General features: G+C 37.5%; 1 protein-coding gene across 4 annotated transcripts in view; it reads right to left on the reverse strand.

The window, feature by feature from the left end:
- The window catches only part of LOC124804677 (calpain-A), a 620,886-nt gene that overhangs the window by 27,047 nt on the left and 571,895 nt on the right, over positions 1-21,944 (reverse strand). For 3 of the 4 annotated variants that reach the window (XM_047264926.1, XM_047264946.1, XM_047264934.1), the window contains 2 exons: positions 21,069-21,204; positions 7,067-7,168 (listed from right to left, as the gene is read on the reverse strand). In XM_047264926.1, coding sequence (XP_047120882.1) covers positions 7,067-7,168; positions 21,069-21,204 — 238 coding nt within the window. The remainder of the gene's footprint in view (positions 1-7,066; positions 7,169-21,068; positions 21,205-21,944) is intronic. The other variant, XM_047264942.1, reaches the window with a different exon arrangement.

The raw sequence follows: 21,944 nt of genomic DNA on the forward strand, positions 1-21,944 counted from the left end.
GAAATTAATATGAAGACAATATTGTACGAAGGGGAGCGGTGTGGATGAAGATGAGATGAGAGACAATACCCCCGAGAAGACGACACTTCCTCAGAATTATTTAGCTTGTTTGGTGGACATAATCTCAGAACTATTTCAACTACAATGCAAGTTATATCCTACAACTGAAACAGCCTCAGACTTCAAGATGAATGTAGTAATTCCAATTCCAAAAAAGGTTATGTGCTGACAGATTGAAATATTACTAAACCAAGAGTTTAATAAGACATGATTGTAAAACACTGATACAGATAACTCGCAGAAAAATGATAAAAACTGGTAGAAACTGACTCCAGGGAAGATCAATTTAGCCTGCAGAGATATTTAGAAACACTTTGGGCAATACTTACCCTACAACTACAACTTCAAAGAAAGTTTAAGAAGGACAGACTTATGTTTGTAGTGCTTTTAGATGACAATGTTGACTGAAAAACAGTTTTTGAAATTCTCTAGTTATCAAGGATATAATACACCAATCAAAACGTCATTTAAAACTTAGGCAGACAAAAGATTACAGTTATAAGAATCAAAGAACATGAAAGGGAAGCAGTAGGTGAGAAGAGAGAGAGGTTTGTAGTTTGGCCAACATTATTCAGTCTGTAGATTGGGCAAGCTGTGAAGGAAAGTAAAGAAAATTTGGAAAGGGAATTAAAGTTCAGGTAGAAGAAATAAAAACTCTGCATTTTGCTGATGACATTGTAATTCATCAGAAATAATAGCAAATTACTTGGAAAATGAGTTTAATGGAATTGTTAGTGTCCTGAAAAGAAGTTGTAAGATGATCAAGTAAATTAAAATACGGTTAATGGAATGCTCAGGGAATTGGATAAGGAAATGAGACACTAAATGTAGCAGATGGGTATTTTGCTGTTTGGACAGCAAAATAACTGATGACAGCTGAAGGTATTAAAACTACAGCGGTAAATGGATTTTCCATTTCCCTTTTGTAAGCTGTCACACATTGCTGCTACACTAAAAATATAATGAAGTGTTTACTGTTTTTATTTAATGTTTTCTTTTACTTTACCTAGAAAATAATTGTTACCGATATGAAACTTTACTTACCACAACGTGAAATAATCCTTGAAACTTTATCACACAATAAAGTATGAGGCAATAAAGGTATGAGCCGATACAGTTCACAATAATGTGCACTGCAGTAGTAAAGCAACATGTTCTGATAACAGTAGTGATCCGATGACAAAAGAAATTGATTGCTGCAGCAGTTTTCATACACCTGGTGTAGCACGCTACCGCAAGATGTCGGGCATAGACAAAAGTGGTGAGACATATTCCCAAAAGCTTTGGCATATCCCTCATAAGCTGGTAAGCAAGCTTCCCAAGGACCACAAATGCCAGATTGATTGTGTCATAAGTGTACTTCCCAAGTCCCTTCCATAAACTACTTTAGTGATAATCATACTTCCCAATAATCATTAAAAGATCATTGTTTGGTGGGATGTATACTTCCCACAGTCCTGAAGGCTATATTTCACAACAAACAGAAAGTACAGCTGTTGCAGCAGACTGCCACTAGATGCCAGGAGCGTATCAAACTGGTAAACATATTTCCTTAAATGCTGTAAAGAAATACATTTGGTGGGAAGTATATCCCCCCACGGCCCACGAAAGAGTTAACATGTAATACACATTTATCTAAAACAGGAGCTATTGTAGACCATTCGACAACTTTTCAATCATGATTACAGAGAGTGGACAAAATAATAGTTTTTAACTGTTTATGAACAATTTTCTTTACAAACAAATTATATGTAATATGATAAATTATTTAACTCTGAAGTAGTTTGTCTAGTCATGACTGGTACACAATGAAGAACTAATAACAATAAAAATGTTCTCTGAAGCAATTTATTTGGAGGGTAGCTAGCTTGGTAGTGAAATTTGAATGAAATAGTTCAGAGAAGAGGAAACTGAAAATGCTTAAAATGTGGTGCTACACAGAAGTTCTGAAAATTTGATGGGTGAGCTGAATAAGTGATCAGGAAATACTGAACCATATTTGTGAATTAAAAAAAAAAATTATGGTTCAACTTGATTAAAACAAAGGATCAGTTGATAGGACACATGCTGAGGCATCAAGAAATCATCTGTTTGGTAATGAAGGAACATGTGGAGGTGGTAAAAACTGTACAGGGAGACTAAGGCAACAGTAAACTAATTCACATATCCTCATCCTCCAATCATCATCATCATCATCATCATCATCATCATCATCATCGGGGGTGGTTGTGGTGCTGCTGCTGCTGCTGCCACCACCACCACCACCACCACACCCGCCAGTGTTCTTACTGGTGTGGTGCTTAAATTTGAATAAATGACTACTTTTCGAACTTTAGAAGGTATTTTACATTACCTTACCCATCAGTAATGTGAAAGAATTTGCATCAAACTCCGAGTATTTGAAGTCAAAAAGCTTTTACTCTGCAAGTGAACTTCCCAAAAGACATACATCAACTTTTAAACCTATGATATACGTGTCTTTGGTGTGAATTCCTTGCTCTAACTTCTTCAATGGATCAAAATCTGCATAAGACAAAGTCTAATGAAGGGCATAAAATGGACGGTGGAGTAAGAAGATAATTCTTATTTCTTTTCTAATGACATTGTTTTGTATCACTTTAAGATCTTTTCTATTGGTCAGTTGAAGTCTTCATTCCCATATGTGATAGCGTTATTTGTATGTGGTGTAGTAGTAGTAGTAGTAGTAGTAGTAGTAGTAAAATTTGATTATTAGTAGCAGGAAGGGTGAACAATACAATCTTCATGATGCGTTTTGTTTGTAAGAAACAATTACTATACAAGTCACACAACACACATCACAAATCCAATACAAGCAGAATGTTTAACCTACATTATGACCTACAGAACCTTAACATGCTGCAGGATGGCATGCATTGCACCAGCACGAAAGTGTTTAATATCCTCTCTCATCACATTACATTTTCTGTCAGTGAAACATCAATATGTAAATAGTTTTTTAAGCAGTTCCTAATACAAAAATATCCAAACCAATAGGAATATTCTCTCTAATTGTTGAAACATATGCAGCTCTACTGTCATCTGCAATCTATTGCTTAGGACTTTGTTTTCTGTTTGTATTAAGTGTAAGCAATCTGATACCAAAATACTGTCGACCATAACCTAGATAACTATTTAACACAACGTAATCTAGTTTTATCCAGCAGAATCTGTGAACTGTCAATGAATATTTATGATCGCTTACATTCTTTACTTTATAACAGCTTTATTTTCTTTTTAATCTCTCTTCATTTATCGTATTTGCTCATGTTCCACTCATTATTTTACAAGAATTGTGATAAACTTCAGAAAATATAGTACTTTTGTGCTGTTGAATTAACAGTCATTTGTAAGTATTTCTTATATCTGATGTTGTCTTTTAACAACTTTTGTATTAATCTTTATAGTTTATTTTTTTTTTTTTTTTTTTTTAAATCATCCATCACCGAAACAAATTATTAATCGTATCTACAAAATTTAAAATATAAAAATAAAACCATCCAAGAAATTGCTTGAATGGCAATTTTATGTTTCCTTTTCCCTAAACTCTTTTTCTCACAATCTGAATTTCTGGTATTTTAAAGTGCGCGTCATTTATGTTGGCGGCCGAGTATAGGTTCGTTCTGCGCATCTGGCATCACAAAACGCAGTCAGCCAATGAACAGAGAATGACGTTGCCAGATCTCGACTGCAGAGCAGAGCAGAGCACAGACAAGTGTCTTCAGTTTTAGAAACGTTCAGTCATAAATAAAGTAATAGAACAAAAGCAATGTCTTGATAGCGGACTTTCTTTTATAGAAAGTTTGGAAAAAGCATTCTTTATACCAACTGCTTCATATTCTATTAATTAATTAAACCAAACAAGCAATAAGACTTGTAATTCAGGCGATAGCAAGGAAAGGTGTTTGTATCAATCTCACGAACTGCTTTTTCGCAATAAAGAACAGCGGTAATTGTTTATTTCGTATTGTACTTCGACGAAGTGTGAGTAATTCATAGCCATACCAACGGTGTTAGTATTTTGTGCGACCTGTTAGAGTCCTCATGGAGTTACGTTGTAGGACGAGCTGCATTAGCATAATGGTTGAGGCGTTGAGTTAGTAAGTGAAAGGTGAAGAGTTCTAACCTTGTGCAGTGCTTAATATTTTCTTTATTTAAAAAGAATATCGAAGTGTCTTACTTCACGAATCTTATTCGTTTGAATGTAATTTTTGAAATTTCTAGTGCTTTGTCTCTTCATTAACCCTTTCGCTGCTGCAAACACGTGCTTCCCGTATTCCGCGCTGTGCGCGATTTTGCCATCACTGCACTGCTCACCTGTGCAGACACATGGTGTTCCCACAGCTATGACACACTTATTCGGTTTCACAAAATCTGTTTGGCCCAAAAATTAGATTTTTAAACATCTTCTTGACTGATACCTTCCCCCCATAAATGACTTAATTTTGTTTCGATGTTCAACCCAGTTATTGTGCAGCATTAAATGTAGTAAAGCATTACATGAAATTTTGAAAAGTTCGCAGAGGTAAAAGTCCATAGCGTATACTTTCCGTATGGTCGATTTTAGTTGCCACAATGTTGAGAATGAAATGTGGACAAGATACCTAAATTTCATATAAAATTTACTGTATAACAATATCTCATTTAATTTAAGTACCACATAGGTGTCGTATGTAATATTGAGAAATATTCCGTCTTTCGCGACTGTAATAAAAGTGTTATTTACACCGGGTGCGTTTGGCTTTATTTTAAAGCACTTCAATCAATGAAAGGTATGGCACATACACAATGGTACTCATGTTCTCTTCTTTTTGTTTCACAGTCGCAGTTTTACCAATGGTATTGAAATATATTCCTCTTCTGCAACTGACTTACTTAGACCAGACGCGTTTCTCTCTTTTGAAGCATCTTCAGTGGACAGTATTTTGTCTCCTCCATTGCCAAGTCACCTTTCGTAGTTTTGTGCTGCGGTAACACAATATTCAATGTGTGTGTCGGTTCATCAGTGTTTTAGCAAATAAATGCTGTTTGTGTGTGCCACACACAAAAATTATATTTGACATAGCTCAGAGCACTTCACTGATAGACGGTATATTCAAGTCCTAATGTTTTTGTAAGTCCACAGTTTTGTTTAATTTATTTTGTCTACTTCCTTTTGATTGATTGAAGTGCTTTAAAATAAAGCCAAACGTGCCCAGTGTACATAAAACTTTTGTTACAGTCGCGAAAGACGGAATATTTCTCAATATTACATACGACACCTACGTGGTACTTAAATTAAATGAGATATTGCTATACAGTAAATTTTATATGAAATTTAGGTATCTTGTTCACATTTCATTCTCAACATTGTGGCAACTAAAATCGACCATACGGAAAGTATACTCTATGGACTTTTACCTCTGCAAACTCTTCAAAATTTCGTGCAATGGTTTACTATATTTAATGCTGCATAATAACTGTGTTTAACATTGAAACAAAATTAAGTCATTTATGGGGGGAAGGTATCAATCAAGAAGATGTGTAAAAAATCTAATTTTTTGGACAAATAGTTTTTGTGGAATCGAATGATAAGAGTGTCAAAGCAGTCGGAACATCATGTGTTAGCACAGGAGAGCAGTGCAGTGGCAAAATCGCGCACAGCGCGGAATGCGGGGAGCACGTCTTTTTAGCAGCGAAAGGGTTAATGCGGCCGTGGTGGCTTTGCTTCATGAACTGCGCGCTCCCCCCTAAATGTAAGCTTGCGAACTATGCTATTCTATGGCGCTGCTTCTCTTGGCACGTGCGTCGTGTGCAACTGGCAACGCAGCAATCTCCCGCGTCTGGGCGGGCATGCGCGAATCGCCAAGATAAAAGAATTAAACTATAGTGGAAGCAAGAAACTGGTTTGTCTGATCACCTATCAGTCTGCTATTGGATGCATTCTTTAGGTCTCTCACTTTTCAATAAAATGACCTGCTAACTGCAATTAATAAACAATTTTAATAATTAATGAGATCTTACAAATTTTGCACACAGTCTCAAAGAATCAAATGAAACATCATGACAGCCAAATTCATGAAAATTTTTTATTTCATTTTTGATGCTATTTCGCTAGAAAGATCTGACTAAAACAAAATTTCAAATAAAACTTCATATAACGGCAAATCTTTTACCTGTACTTGCTTTCATGGCATAGCCAAGATAAAGACACTTTGTTTACATGTATTTTTTATTGTACCAGGAAGTTATTAGATTATGAAAGTCATGTTCATTGCTTTTGCTTTATAGATTTGTTACACTTCAGCGAGTTTATTTTTAATACACAGAAATTTTGTAATACTGCACATTTTAAGAATGCATTTTAACCTTGCAACATTACTGCATATTAGTTTTCTTGTCATCTCATGTTTCAATTCTAACTCAAAACTGTCTCAACAATAGATCTCAGAAAACGTTATCCTAATGAATAATTTAGTAAAGTTGTCTCTGACTTAAATAATTGCAAGAAACTTTCTCTAACAAAGCAGATATTGAAATTCCATTAACACTACCATGCCATAAACTTGAGCTGAAGCTATTCAAAGAACTATATTAAAAACCTCTAACCATGCACTTCACTTCATATATGTAATTTTGTACAATAATCATGCACTTACAAATATAATTCCATATCTACAAATGACATGATTACTAGTGTGATCATTATAACAGAATTTGAGAGTGGATCTTCCATTGAAAAGATGCTGCCCTCAAAGTTTATTTATGGGTCGTTATCCTAATATTTCATTAAAACAGCCACGTTGTCAACATAACTAAGCACAATATTATCAATTAAGTCACCTCTCATTATATTCTATTTAAAACAAACCATTTCACAGTTATTTACTTTGATCAATCAACATTTTATGAAAAGCATGGGAAGAAGCCACACTTAACCATCACCCTTAGGAGAACATAACATAAAATCAAAATTTGGCATATCAACCCTGTCCTGTAAACTGCTTACCAAATGCCTGAGCAAGTGGGGTGTCACGACACACTAATCCACACAGGAGTGAAAGTACTGTGGTGATGATATCCTGTGATTCTGAACTATCCCTAGGCATCTCTATTAACAATAAAGAGGAATTATGATCAGCATATTACAAAACAAAAAAACAAACAAAACATTATAAAATATTTGCAGACACAGCTCACAAATGTAAAAACAAAAACATGGTAAAGCAAAATGCAAAACTGCAGACTTTAAAACAAGCATTCCAGTTAACACATATCACTATATTTTTTCTCGAACACAGCTAAAACACATACATTAATCACAGTGTTACATTTAGCCAAAGAGTTTGGTGCAGTTTCATGAGAATACAGTTTTAACTGCCTACCATTTAAGAACTTCACTATTCACAATATGTGTACTTTAGTTAAAAATACACATACTGTACAACATGTGTAATTTAACATTCTCCCTAGTCAAAAGAAAAGGCAAAGTGTAGGTAATAGTTCATGATTATTAATGGAATAACATTTTATACTGTATTGGAAACAAAATACGTTACAATTCTTCAGGGCAGTTGTATGTAATGTTTACACTGTGTTAACACAATTTTGAAAAATATGTACTGCCTTCAGTGGTTTTAAATACCACATTAGGTGGATTATGAAAAAACTAATGTTCATCTAAAAATTATACTGATTTTTTCTGTTATTTAAGAATGAAAAGATGTGAAAATAGATAAGCAGAAATTAGTGTGTTGTTTGTGCCTGCTCTTTATGTGTAGTAATAGTAGTATTAGTAGTAGCAGTATATTTTAAGAAGAAGCAACTTACTTATCATATAATCATTTAAAGTGCTCATCAAAATTACTGTCAATACTACTAATACTCCACAGTTCAGTTCCTTCAAAACTTCACCACAGTTCCTGTGCCGTTACTACCAAGACTTCTTGCTGGTCACTGTAGATGCCATATCCTCGTACACCAACCTGTCCCATGCCAGTGTCCTTGTGTCCATGGAAAACAATCTTTCCCCTACAACATTCTGATGCCAAATCCACCAACTCTTTCCTAACCCTCCTAGCCAGCCACATCCTCGTTCACTTTTGAAGGACAAATCCATAAATAAATTGGTAGTAGTGCCACAGGTAATCACAGGGCACAATCCTATGCAAACTCATTTATGGGCCCTCTGGAGGAATTCTTCCTATCCACTGAACACCTTAAATCCCTTCTCTCCACACCCATGTTCAGGAGTTGCTTCTTGCTAACCTGCCAGCAAGAGACACATTCGCTCTAGAATTTCTCACTCACATGGAAGTGGACAATGAATGGCCATGGAACATTCTGTGGGCAGGTGAAGCCCTTTTCCATCTCCAAGAACATGTCAAGTACACAGAATTGCAGAATATGGGCAACAAAAAATCTGCACACACATCAACCAGTGCCACTTCATTCTGCAAATTGTGAGAGAACACAATACCTACAGCCATCCTAATGATTAAATTTATTTTGTTATATATGTTTGTGTGTCTATCGACCTGCCAGCGCTTTTGTTTGGTGTATATATATATATATATATATATATATATATATATATATATATATATATATATAATGGAAGGAAACATTCCACGTGGGAAAAATTATATATAAAAACAAAGATGAGGTGACTTACCGAACAAAAGCGCTGGCAGGTCGATAGACACACAAACAAACACAAACATACACACAAAATTCAAGCTTTCGCAACAAACTGTTGCCTCATCAGGAAAGAGGGAAGGAGAGGGGAAGACGAAAGGAAGTGGGTTTTAAGGGAGAGGGTAAGGAGTCATTCCAATCCCGGGAGCGGAAAGACTTACCTTAGGGGGAAAAAAGGACAGGTATACACTCGCACACACGCACATATCCATCCACACATACAGACACAAGCAGACATATTATAATATGTCTGCTTGTGTCTGTATGTGTGGATGGATATGTGCGTGTGTGCGAGTGTATACCTGTCCTTTTTTCCCCCTAAGGTAAGTCTTTCCGCTCCCGGGATTGGAATGACTCCTTACCCTCTCCCTTAAAACCCACTTCCTTTCGTCTTCCCCTCTCCTTCCCTCTTTCCTGATGAGGCAACAGTTTGTTGCGAAAGCTTGAATTTTGTGTGTATGTTTGTGTTTGTTTGTGTGTCTATCGACCTGCCAGCGCTTTTGTTCGGTAAGTCACCTCATCTTTGTTTTTATATATATATATATATATATATATATATATAAAATAGAGGGAAACATTCCACGTGGGAAAAATATATCTAAAAAGAAAGATGATGAAACTTACCAAACAAAAGCGCTGGCAGGTCGATAGACACACAAACATACACACAAAATTCTAGCTTTCGCAAGGATATCCTTTTGTCTTTCCTTCTCCTTCCCTCTTTCCTGACGAGGCAACCATTGGTTGCGAAAGATATACCAAACAAAAGCGCTGGCAGGTCGATAGACACACAAACAAACACAAACATACACACAAAATTCTAGCTTTCGCAACCAATGGTTGCCTCGTCAGGAAAGAGGGAAGGAGAAGGAAAGACAAAAGGATATCCTTGCGAAAGCTAGAATTTTGTGTGTATGTTTGTGTGTCTATCGACCTGCCAGCGCTTTTGTTTGGTAAGTTTCATCATCTTTCTTTTTAGATATATTTTTCCCACGTGGAATGTTTCCCTCTATTTTTTATATATATATATATATATATATATATATATATATATATATATATATATATATATATATATATATATATATATATATATCTATCAGTAGCCAGCGTAACTGGATAGGATATCCAGATAATCTGAAAACTTAGGTGTCAGTAAACCAACCATCAACTGCCAACTGGCAGTTAAGATACAGTGCCATCTATTGGTAAAATGTTCATTAATTTTCTTTTTCCACCCTGCATCAATAATACGCTGCCTGAATTTTATATTCTGATCTGTAATTCTTTTTATGGAGCATTTTGAAACTGCACCTTTGATCATGGACATCTTTTACGTCTGTTCATATCAAATGTACCCACCTACAGAATTATCTCCTCTTAGACAACTGTTAACTGTACCATGTTAGAAAGTCTCGCCCTCACAACCTCACCACCCAAGGATGCAGCAGGAGTTATTCATATATACCAGAAACTTTACCAAAGCCTTCACTGATTGGCAGTATCCCACCTAGCTCATCTAACCAGATCTCCCTGCCATTTCCTCCTCCAACACCAATAAACTTGTTAACCAGCCACTGACCAGCTCTCATCTTATTGCCCAGTATCACTACACGCTTGAAAAGCTCAAACTATTCCGTCACCAGGGCTTCGACTGCCTCTCGCCATACCCTGAGATGATGGTATCCTACCCAAAATCCTACCTCCATCACTCAAAGCAGTGTTCCATCACTCAGACAACTTATATGATATCATTGTTCTCCATATTCCAATCCTGCTACTGATCCTTCCCCCTGGGTCAGTCCCTTGTGGTCAGCACAGGTACAAGACCTGCCCCTTACACCACCCACCACCACCACCTACTTCGGTCTAGTCACACAGGCATTCCCTACTCAAAAAAAGGCGGGGCCACATGTGAAAGCAGGCAGATAATGTATCAGCTATGCTGCAACTAATGCACAGCATTCTATGAGGGCATGAGGAGTAACCAATTTTCTTCCTGCATGAATGGCCACTGCCAAACTGTGGCAAATCAAAACTTAGCATCCATGACTAACAGCTGCTTCCATATGTTTGCCTTTGGATCCTCCCTTTCAGCCCAAGTTTCTCTGGATTACACCTGTGATAATGCTCTCCAGTACATCCTACATCCTTGCAATCTCCTGGCCTGAACCTCCACTAATTTGTTTTGCACTGTCTCACCTTTTCCATTCTCCCTTCTGTCCTCCCACTACTTCTCTATCCAGATTGTGTACTGCCTTCTCACCTTCTCCTATCACTCTTAAGCCCCCCCCCCCCCCCCCCCCCGGCCCCTGAAATCCCCCATCACATGTGGGCCCATTCTCTCTCTCTCTCTCTCTCTCTCTCTCTCTCTCTCTCTCTCTCTCTCTTTGTGTGTGTGTGTGTGTGTGTGTGTGTGTGTGTGTGTGTGTGTGTGTGTGTGTGTTACCTAGTGGAATAGTGTTTCCGGTTATGTGTTTCTATGTCCCACACATCAGTTCATGAGTGGTTGCCTCTCTCTTATTCTATGTATCATTCCTACTTTTAAATTAGGAATAAAGCAGCATAATTCATGGCAGTTCTCCTCAAACACATCTTCAGTTGTTCTACATTGCACATAAAGGTCACTCAGCAATGCTTGAAAACAAATATTTTCATGCACTGCATGGACCAGTCCTAATTTGGAGGGGTGTCACAGGAATGCTCTTCTTGCTAATAAACAACACAGCACAACATACCATAGGCATGCAATCTGTGACAAATTACCATATAAATGTGTTTCTTTAGTATGTGGATTTTTTCATGTTTTTAGAACAGCTCTTTAACTGAAGTGCCCCACAGTATATCACAGAGGCAATCTCTAAGTTACAGGTACCTGCTCATTCTGCACATGGTTATTAATAAGAGGCTTAGTGACAGTATTCATTCACGGGAAGTGAAAATGATGTGTCCTTGGTGAATTTTGTTTTATGGTTTTGATATCTTTATGATACGTACTTTCCTTATAGCAGACACACTTGAGTCACAGATAGGCACAACAAAAAGACCGTCTCAATAAGGCCTTTGTTGAAAATAAGATGACACATGCACACAGTGTGGCTTCAGCTGCCAGATGCTGCGGTCACACGTGTGCGCGCGCGCACGCGGTCTATTTTACTTTCGATAGAGGCCTTGTTGGCTGAGAGCTTATATTGTGACAGTCTTTTTATTGTGCCTATCTGCGACTCAGCATATCCACTATATAGTAAGTGGCAACTTTCCTTTTCATAATATTGCTACGTTACATCCTGGATTTTCCATTGTTTGATACATACTTTCATTACACAGCAAAGCAACTCTTAGAATTTCTAAATTTTATGAGAATACTAATTTTAATGTGAAGTTTGTTGGCGAAAATTTCAATTTTGAATGTACAGGTACTCAGAAAGCCTGATGGAGGAAAAAAAAAAAAAAGAGAGGAGTGATCAAAACATTGGTGGATTGGGCTAAATTAACCTGAACCACATTAATTTTAGAGTGAGCTCTATCTTTTAAGAACTGCTTTCAGAAGAAACAGTTACTATGACAAAGAGAAATGGCCACTGTATCCTAAGAGATCTGGAGTTTCTAGTGAAAAAGAACCAACTTAAGGAAAAGTTTTCCTCTCATTCATAAAAACAGTCAGAGTGTGCATCAGAAGAGTCTAACACAAGATGGTATTGACACAGTGTTCAAACAAAAATGAAAGGGGGGTGAATACGTGAACCTTGTGAAAGACCTACAACCACCATTTACCACAGCAGGAGTGTATGAAATCCCTTGCACATGTGGTCAAGTGTATGCGGGAACTAGAAAAAGAAGCATTAACACACTGCTTAAGGAACACACGAGCAACTGTTGTTTGGGAAATATTGATGAAATGGCAGTAGTATGCCATGCACTGGAACCAGGGACCCCCAAATTTGTGTTTCTGATATGCATTAAGATTAAGATCCTACCACAACTATGCTACGGTGTACAAAGAAGCCATAGACATTCAATAGCACAAAAACAACGTTGACAGAAAAGGAGGGGGGCAAATTAGACAAGTTATGGTCTTTAATGTTAAATAAAGCAAACAACACCACTTCTTCTCCACTGCAAACTTTGTAACATATATCAATGTGAGCTCACTATCTCAGGCAGCTGTCTGATGACATGACGACATGACGACTTGACAGTTGTGTGAATAAGTGTAAACAGTTTGGCTTGCCAAGAAGTTTGAAACTGTTATCTAAGTCCTTATAGCCTCTGATGATTTCTCCGACATCAGGAGAAAAATATTATGCACAGAAATACATCTTGCACCACAGCCTAATGCCTACGAGATAAAATTGACAAATGTCAAATACCAGCTGTAAAAGCCTGCACTGAGTAAAAATGATGTCTTACTGTGTGCTGAATGTACTGTAGGAATTCATTCTCTCTGTGTGTGCTACAGTTTACAAATCTGTAGAGAAGGAAACAATCTGAGAATTCTACAAGCTATTGGATTTGTAAGATATTGTATGAAGTACATAAGTGTGTCAAAGACATACAGATTGATTATGACAGATTTCAAAAGATTTTTTTTTGTTTAACGTGAACCATGGCCAGTAAGCTAAAAACAGTTCTTTATTTAGCATTCAGGAATTGTGAACTCTTGAATTAGATCAGTTTTAGATTTTTGAACACTCAATCTCAGGTCTATTCTTGTTACAAAGCCACTTTTAAGTTTCAAAGCATAGTAGTAGTCAAGCAAATAGAGAGCGAATACCCAGTAATATGAAACAACATTTAGAAGAATCGAGATACCACATTTCTATACAAATGTGTGATTTGTGTTTTCTTTTTTTTTTTTCTTTTTTTCTTTTAATTTTTCATGTAAGGGCAGTTTCAATATGCAATTGCACCATCAAACTGGTCATGTTTAGAGTGTGTGTCATTAACGGTATGGCCTGCATTAACATTTCAGAAGAAATTTTTTTAACTACTCGGCAGTCGTGTCACAAATCTGTGGGACTTGCATGGTGCTGCTGGTGTGTGTGTGTGTGTGTGTGTGTGTGTGTGTGAGAGAGAGAGAGAGAGAGAGAGAGAGAGAGAGAGAGAGAGAGAGAGAGAGACCCATTGAAATATTTTATTCAACCTTGCACTGTCTGAACAATATGCAACAAGTAGCACTGTCTTCCAAGTGCTCTTTGCTTACAACTGTAGATTCATTCATTATAAAAACACATACACAAACAAGAACAACAAAGATTCATAAACATTAATAGAAAACTTATTTGGTAACTGTGAATACAAAGATTTCTTAAGAGTTAGTCTGAAAACATATACACAGAAGCATTACACATGTACACAAAGAAGAAGCAAGTTTTTTTTGCTACAAAAAAGAGTGTATGTTAGGTCTCCATTGAGCTCTTTGGAACCCATTTCTTCCATGATGCTAAACTTGGATAGTAATACTGCTTCTTACTGCTTTAGTCATTTCAGTTTGTTTTGTTTTTTTATCAGGAAACAGGTAAAGTATACTTTTTTCCACACAATACTTTGTTCCACAAACAGCTCAAATCCAAAATGCATTATATATGTTAATAACAAACACTATGAATAAGTTATTTAAGGAAAAACAAATGTTTCCATGTGAAAAGAAAAATCAAACTAACTGCCCTCCATCCATATAGAGAGATTGCATTCTCAGATGAGGGAATTGTACTTTTATCTGACACAGTACCAGATGGTATTCAAGTAGTATTTTTCTGCTGTACATGATGCAGACGCCACTTTGTACACTCCACAGGTTCCTATCTAATTTATCAGTGTTCCTATCTTCTTTCTATGCTAAACAGCTGTGTCACTATTCTGCCAATATACTTTAGTAAATAAAAAATTATGTTATCTATTTGAAACCACTGGCTACCCTAATTCACCCTCATTAAACAACAGTGGAGTTAATTTTATCCTTGAGTCTCAAATTCTCCTAGATTTTTGAGCTGTGATACGATTAAATTTGGGTTGGTTTTTGTTTCTAAGCTGGTTAAGCACCTGAAGCTTTCTGCTTATCTTTTGAGAGATTACAATTTGACCAAAGTATTACAAATTATATTATGCATATCAGAATTAAAAATCCTTTTTTTGTATGGATATCTAGAATGGCTACACACATTTTGACATAAGTATCAGGATTTTGAAGTACATTTCTACTGTAGTCACATCATTGTTCCTTTCCTTAAAGAGGAACTTATATTATTTCTACTTCTCACCGATCTATATCTTGCTAGACTGTGATGACACTTTTCTATAATCTGTTTCCATCTGAGCGTAGATATATGTCGCTTTGCTTTTTAATTTAAACAATCTCTCAGTGAAGTTCTACAATACAATATTATGATATTGCAGTGCCTGTGTTACTTAAAATTACAATTTAATGTCCCTTTGGACATACAGGCATGTCTGAAGCAACAGGCACTGCAACAATTACAGCCATTATGAAATAGATGAAATGTATTAGCAATTGTGAATATGGACAACCATCAACCATCAGCTGTATAACGGAATAATGGCAAAGAAAATTTGTGCCGGTCTGGGACTCTACCCCAGATTTTCCACTTCTCAGAAGCTGCCACCTTAACTTATCATTTATCTGCCAACACTAGGCAAGCTACTTTCAAATAAAATGTCTTCCCTGTACAGGAATATACGTAACTGATGTGCGAGTACAGGTTGTACGCACATGGTTCGTAACACCGAAAATGCAGATAAAATACCTTCTGCACCATCCAAAATTTTCGCCGTTTAATACTCGTTGATAACTTTTGCTGTACTTCTGATTCTGTAAGCCTTATTACAGAAATTGTGTTTAATATGTAACTGATGTAATAATGTATTTATTTCTAACTGTATATAATTGATTAGAATTATAATGAAAATATTGTAAATTGCTTGGTAACAGCCAAGGGAACTTTCTTTAAATGTATTGATAGCAATGACGAAATGGCAGTAACTGGGCCTTTGTTCATCTTTGCATATGGAGAGTGTGTCACGTTGTGAGCAGAGAAAAAGCAGAGCAGCCTGAGTGATGAAAGAGTGCGGAAGTGTGTTGCATGCTTCCGCAGACATGGTGTACAGCTATGCTCGCATCAGTGTAGACACGCCACATTTGTTAATCCATGAGTATTGAAAGCACGGTAGGAGTGGACAAGCAGAGGAAGCTTAAGTTTTACCTGTTGCCTGTCCCGTGATTATCCATGGCTCTGGAGACATCTTGGGGTTCTCAAACAGTAGCAGCAACAGCAGGGTAGCTCAGCATTGTCATCGGCTACATTCTTTGTTGTCCACACAGCTACAGTATCTTAAGTCTGTTAACTGACACGTATAGTACTGTAGAGGCTTTACCCAGTTGCAGTTCTCTCAGAAAGTGTAACCAACTTTAATAGATACCTCTGTTATCATTGTCCTCAGACATTATTACCAGGCAGGGTCCCTTTCTTTTCTGTGCAGTCACCGAGTGTTGTAAGAATTTGAAAATTGATTAACTATTTACTGCAAGTTTTGTTTGTTTGCTAATCTTAACCAGCAACTCCATGTAACTTCACTTTCAAAATTTAGTATTTCAGAATAAGTAACTGCAAACTCAATGTTTTCTGATTCATTTATTTTCTCACAAATTTCTGTGCCTTTGGAAAAGTGTGACAACCTTCTGTTGCTGTGTCAGTGATTATTTGCTTAAATTTCTTTGCCATTGCCTTTTTTAAGATTCTGGAGATTCATTACCCTAGCAGGCTGGTGACCATTTAATTATGCCCTTTTCAGCTTATCAATGTTTTCTTTATACTATCAGTAATTTTTGTAGTAAATATTAAATGGTACCCTTTTCCCGCCATGTGGTTCATGAACGATCACAGTATAGTCCAACCGTTTCAAAACTGTCATCAGTATTTAGTTTAGAGTAGATTATTACTTCGGAAGAGTCTATTGTACACTTTCCTCCAACCTAGTGGTGTTATTTTCCTTTGGTAACAATAGCCTTACTCGCTGTAAAAATTCCATTAGACATATGCAATCATGGTCAGTTATATTGCAATCCAGTAGGACAATTAGGAAGGTGGAGATTACAGGAAGTTTGGGTCTGGGCATGACTCTTGCTCTGATAGCCTAATGGTAAGGCAACTGCTCACAGTAGGTGGGAAATCTGGTTTCGAGGCCCACTCTGGCACAAATTTTCATTTTCATTTTTCCAGTCTACAGCTGACAGTTGTGCATATTCACAACTGTTAATATGTTTCATGTAGTTCAATAGTTTCAAACTTTCAGATTTTAGAACAAAAGCAATACAAATGAATTATATAATATACTATGCATGCTTGTTACTAGTAAAACTTACACTTCATACAATGTAGTGGAGTGTATGCTAATGTTAATCCTCTCATTTCACTACCAACAACAGCTTTCTATGTTCATTCACGAGTATCATCTATATACACTCTTGCTCATAAATTAAGGATAATTGCAGAATGTAGTGCCACAAAACTGGCTCTGATAGCACAGGCACATAGGGAACACACAACACGGATCTGCAAGTCCACAATATTGGTGATAAATTGAGAAAACTGTCCCAAAACACGTGCTAGAGATATCACCACCACGTACACGTACACAGGTCACACAACGGGTTGGCATACTATGGATGAGGTGGTCGAGCAGTTGCTGGGGTACAGCCTCCCATTCTTGCACCAGTGCCTGTCGGAGCTCCTGAAGTGTCCTAGGGGTTTGAATACATGCAGCGATACATCGACTGAGAGCATCCCAGATGTGCTTGATGGGGTTTAGGTCTGGAGAACAGGCAGGCCACTCCATTCGCTTGACATCTTCTGTTTCAATGTTTCTGTTTTGGTGGGTCTGTGCGTCATCATCCATCAGGAGGAAGATAGAACACACTGCACCCCTGAAAAGGTGGACATACTGGTGCAAAATGATGTCCCAATACACCTGACCTGTTACAGTTCCTCTGTCAAAGACATGCAGGGGTGTACGTGCACCAATCATAATCCCACCCCACACCATCAAACCACGACCTCCATACAGGTCCCTTTCAAGGACATTAAGGGGTTGGTATCTGGCTCCTGGTTCACGCCAGATGAAAACCTGGTGAGAATCACTGTTCAGACTATACCTGGACTCATCCGTGAACATAACCTGAGACCACTGTTCCAATGACCATGTACTGTGTTCTTGACACCAGGCATTACGGGCTCTCCTGTGACCAGTGGTCAGTGGAATACGCTTTGCAGGTCTCCGAGTGAATAAAGCATGTCTGTTCAATCGTCTGTAGACTGTGTGTCTGGAGGCAACTGTTCCAGTGGCTGCGATAAGGTCCCGAGCAAGGATATACCTGCAGTACTCCGTGGCAGTCTGCGGGCACTGATGGTGAGATATCGGTCTTGTTGTTGTGTTGTACACTGTGGACGTCCTGTACTGTAGCGCCTGGACACATTTCCTGTCTTGAGATCACACTTCGTGGTACATGGAGGGCCTGTGCTACGACCTGCTGTGTTTGACTAGTCTCCAGTCACCCTAGTATTCTACCCCTCATAACGTCATCAATATGTGCTGTTTGAGCCATTTTCAACACACAGTCACCATTAGCATGTCTGAAAACATCTGCACACTTACTCGCTGTACTGTACTGATACGCACCAACACTCCTCTGTGTATGTGGACTGCTGCCAGCACCACCGTGCGACGACCGCAGGTCAAATGCACCGGATGGTCATACCCCGAGGTGATTTAAACCCGCAAACCACCCACCAGAGCACTGTTCACCTGTATCAGCATTATCATTAATTTATGAGCACGAGTGTAGTTCCGTGTCTCGTAATAACCAGAGTCAAAACACAAATCACAAACTAGTATTACCGACTGGAAATAACTGTTCTGGGTATTTACTAGGCACCAAAATAAGGAAGATGGAGATCTGTTATTGGCACATTGAACAAAATGTAGGCAAATATTTAAATTTTGAAATAAATTTATATTACATTGAAGTTCACTGATCAAAATATCATCATCTTAGTAATACACTTGCAGCAGCACACTATCTGTTTCCGAGTTTTATCTATCCAGTGTTGGAATTGTTTAACATGATTTTGTATGTACAGGATTTATTTGTTAGTGAACAACATTTTATTTTGTCCAACACTCATTCCATCTCTTCAAGCTGCCCTAACAAAATTATCTGGGGAGAAAGAGTGCAGAACTCTTTTCGTGCAAATCCTGTACCACGAGACGCATGACGACAAGACACTATATAAATTTTGGAGACATTTGTGCAGAATGATTGATACCAGTATCATTCTGGACATTTGCTGTTACACATTTGGCAACGACAATTTATACCCTAAGTGAAGTTAACCTTAATTGCTCATGATAGGCAGCCATTGCTCCAAGTTGCTGACAGAGCACACATCTTGCTTGACTCACTTGCCATAGTGGCCACATCATCAACCTCTGTTCACTCCATCTCGTACAAGCCTGATGTATCAATTCGATGCAACACCGCCTCTGCTCAAAGGCCACAGAGTGCTCCTGAGGTCTTACAAAAGCTCCATGCCACCATCAAGAGGCTGTCTCACCACCACAATCTCTTAGTCACAATACCACTCATGCACATCCATACGATGCCTACAATTTAAGAGCAGCCTGCACTGTATGTCAAAAAGGCATTGTACGACTGCTGATCATAGTGCATATTGTCTCACTGTCCCATGCTGCTAACAAATAAATGAGCACAACACTATATCATAAAAGCTGTCCTTGACCAACCACCATTCAGGCCTAGTCTTTTTAACTGACATGACAATGGATGTCCGCAAACTGCTGGGCACATTCCACCCAGAGGCAAAACAACACAGTACAGTGTCTCTAATTGCAGTTAAAGATTCCGTCATGTGCATATATGGTCACACGACTTTGGAGTTAGACATTGGTCTCACTGAGAACTGCAGTTGGACCTTTGTGTTAACCCACACTGCTTCACTTGTTTTCAGCCCTTATTTCCTCAAGCAGGTCCCTCTGACTGTGGGTTTACTAAATGACCAAATAGTACACACTGCTAACAGTCATACTACTCCTGGAGAAAAGGGTTGTTCAACAAAACACAACACACCCAGCATGAATAATTAACTGCTGTCACATCAATCATATCAAAGGAAGGTGAACTCCAAGCAGCCTGCAAAACATCAGAACAGCTTAGAGTACCTCCAAAATACGACTGTGCTCCACACACAACAGTATCTGTGGACAAACTGCAACCTGTAAAGCTATAGGGTATAGCCACATACAGTACAGTGCACCACAACTGTACCAGCTCTGGTCCTCCAGTTTCATCAAGCAATCATCAGATCATGCTGGAATAACTACCACCGACTTCTGGTGGCTACGCAATGACACCAGGTGAACCAATACCTCACACTCACCAACTGCTGTCCCCTCCTCATGGCCACACTACCAAACCAGATGTGTCACCAACTGCAGTTACATGTCCTCCATTCCCAGCCACCAACATGTGGGCTAGGCACAACATCAAACTCAGATTCTCTCTCATCCCCAGTGCTCCGCACTTTATAAGGGGGAGGACTATGTGGGAGTGACATAACTGACTAATCGATATGTGACAAGTGCAGTGTGTCGACAGTTTCTCATATTCTTTATTGCTGACTGTTCTGCTTGTTTGTTACTGTGTATGCATGTTTTCTTGTATCTATTCACAATAAAGTGGAATTTATTACACCATTATTCCGTGTATGTACTTTTTATGTAGGCATTAGTGTCCCTACACACACATTTTAGCAAACAATGTGATCATTTGTCATTTCTACAGCTGCATGAAACAGTTCATTAATAACATAAGCATAAATTATTGAAGCATGACTAACTAACTTTCCCAGAAAGCTGTAATATGTTGCTTAGCTGTAAAGCAAATTGCAAGAGAATTTATCATGTATAAATCGATCACTGAATAGAAAATAAATAAAAATAAATAAAAAATTAAACTACTCTGTAAACTATTCTGTAAAATTGCTATTTATAGCAATGTAATTTTCTTCTTCTCAGTTGTTTATGTAACACATTTCACCCATAAGAAACTTCTGCCTATTAAGCATAATTTTACCATGAAATTATGTGAAGGTTGTTATGAAAGTCATTAAATCAACATGCACAAGAAAATGTTGTCCTAAGTTTGCATCCAAACATTATTTAAGTCAAACTGTCCATCTGAAATAGTCACATACAAAAATTAAATCTAATTTTTATAGTACCATTGCGCAGTGCATAGTCAAGTACTTCTTTCAGTTCCATCCAGTCCACTTCCATGTCATCACCAGCAATTTGTTTAAAGTATTCCTTAATTTTGTCCTCAGACTTGTGCTCCTCTGGTACAGGCTCATTCTTTACCTAACAAAAATAAAAACACATGTACCAAATAAGTATGTATAATCTACCAAAATCAAACATTCCTAAAAATATTAAGGCAACTGCTATTAGCCTCCATATTTACAAACTTCTGACTTGACATAGCACACATCAAAAAATTTAATGTCCCTCTTCAAAGGTAACTTTAATTCCCACTAATATTAATGCAAGCTATTATGCTACATCAGAAATTGTCATGACACAAACATATACTCAGGCAAAAGTCAAAAGCACGTTCATAAGACAACTGTCCCAAATGTTATAATTTCTGATTGACAGATTTTACGCAAGTTGTTAGTGTGAAAATGTTAGGGGCTGTCATTAGAATGTCACACTGCATTACCATCACTGCTTTCTGGTAGCCATCTGCAATGGCATACCCCATCAGCATTTGTGCAGTCAATAACCTGATATAAATTGTGCAAACCAAAGTTCTTCAATACACCTAATTCTAAAGTCTTAAATAATACACCAGATAGCTCAATCCAGTGTATTAACAAAGATCATATCAGTACTTTATTTCTCAACATATTTTAACAGATTTTGTTGGAACTGAATTAAAATCGTTTTCAAAATCTCGTTAAGCAGAATAATTACAACACCGTATCAGTATTATGAAACTGTTTTCCACCTTATACAGTCTGTAAATTATTTTTTTAAAGTTAATTTTGTATTACAATTCTTCTGCATGTATACTGAATCACAATTAAGTTTCTTGTTTC

This window comes from Schistocerca piceifrons, chromosome 1, assembly GCF_021461385.2.
Source record: "Schistocerca piceifrons isolate TAMUIC-IGC-003096 chromosome 1, iqSchPice1.1, whole genome shotgun sequence".
Classification (NCBI taxonomy): domain Eukaryota; kingdom Metazoa; phylum Arthropoda; class Insecta; order Orthoptera; family Acrididae; genus Schistocerca; species Schistocerca piceifrons.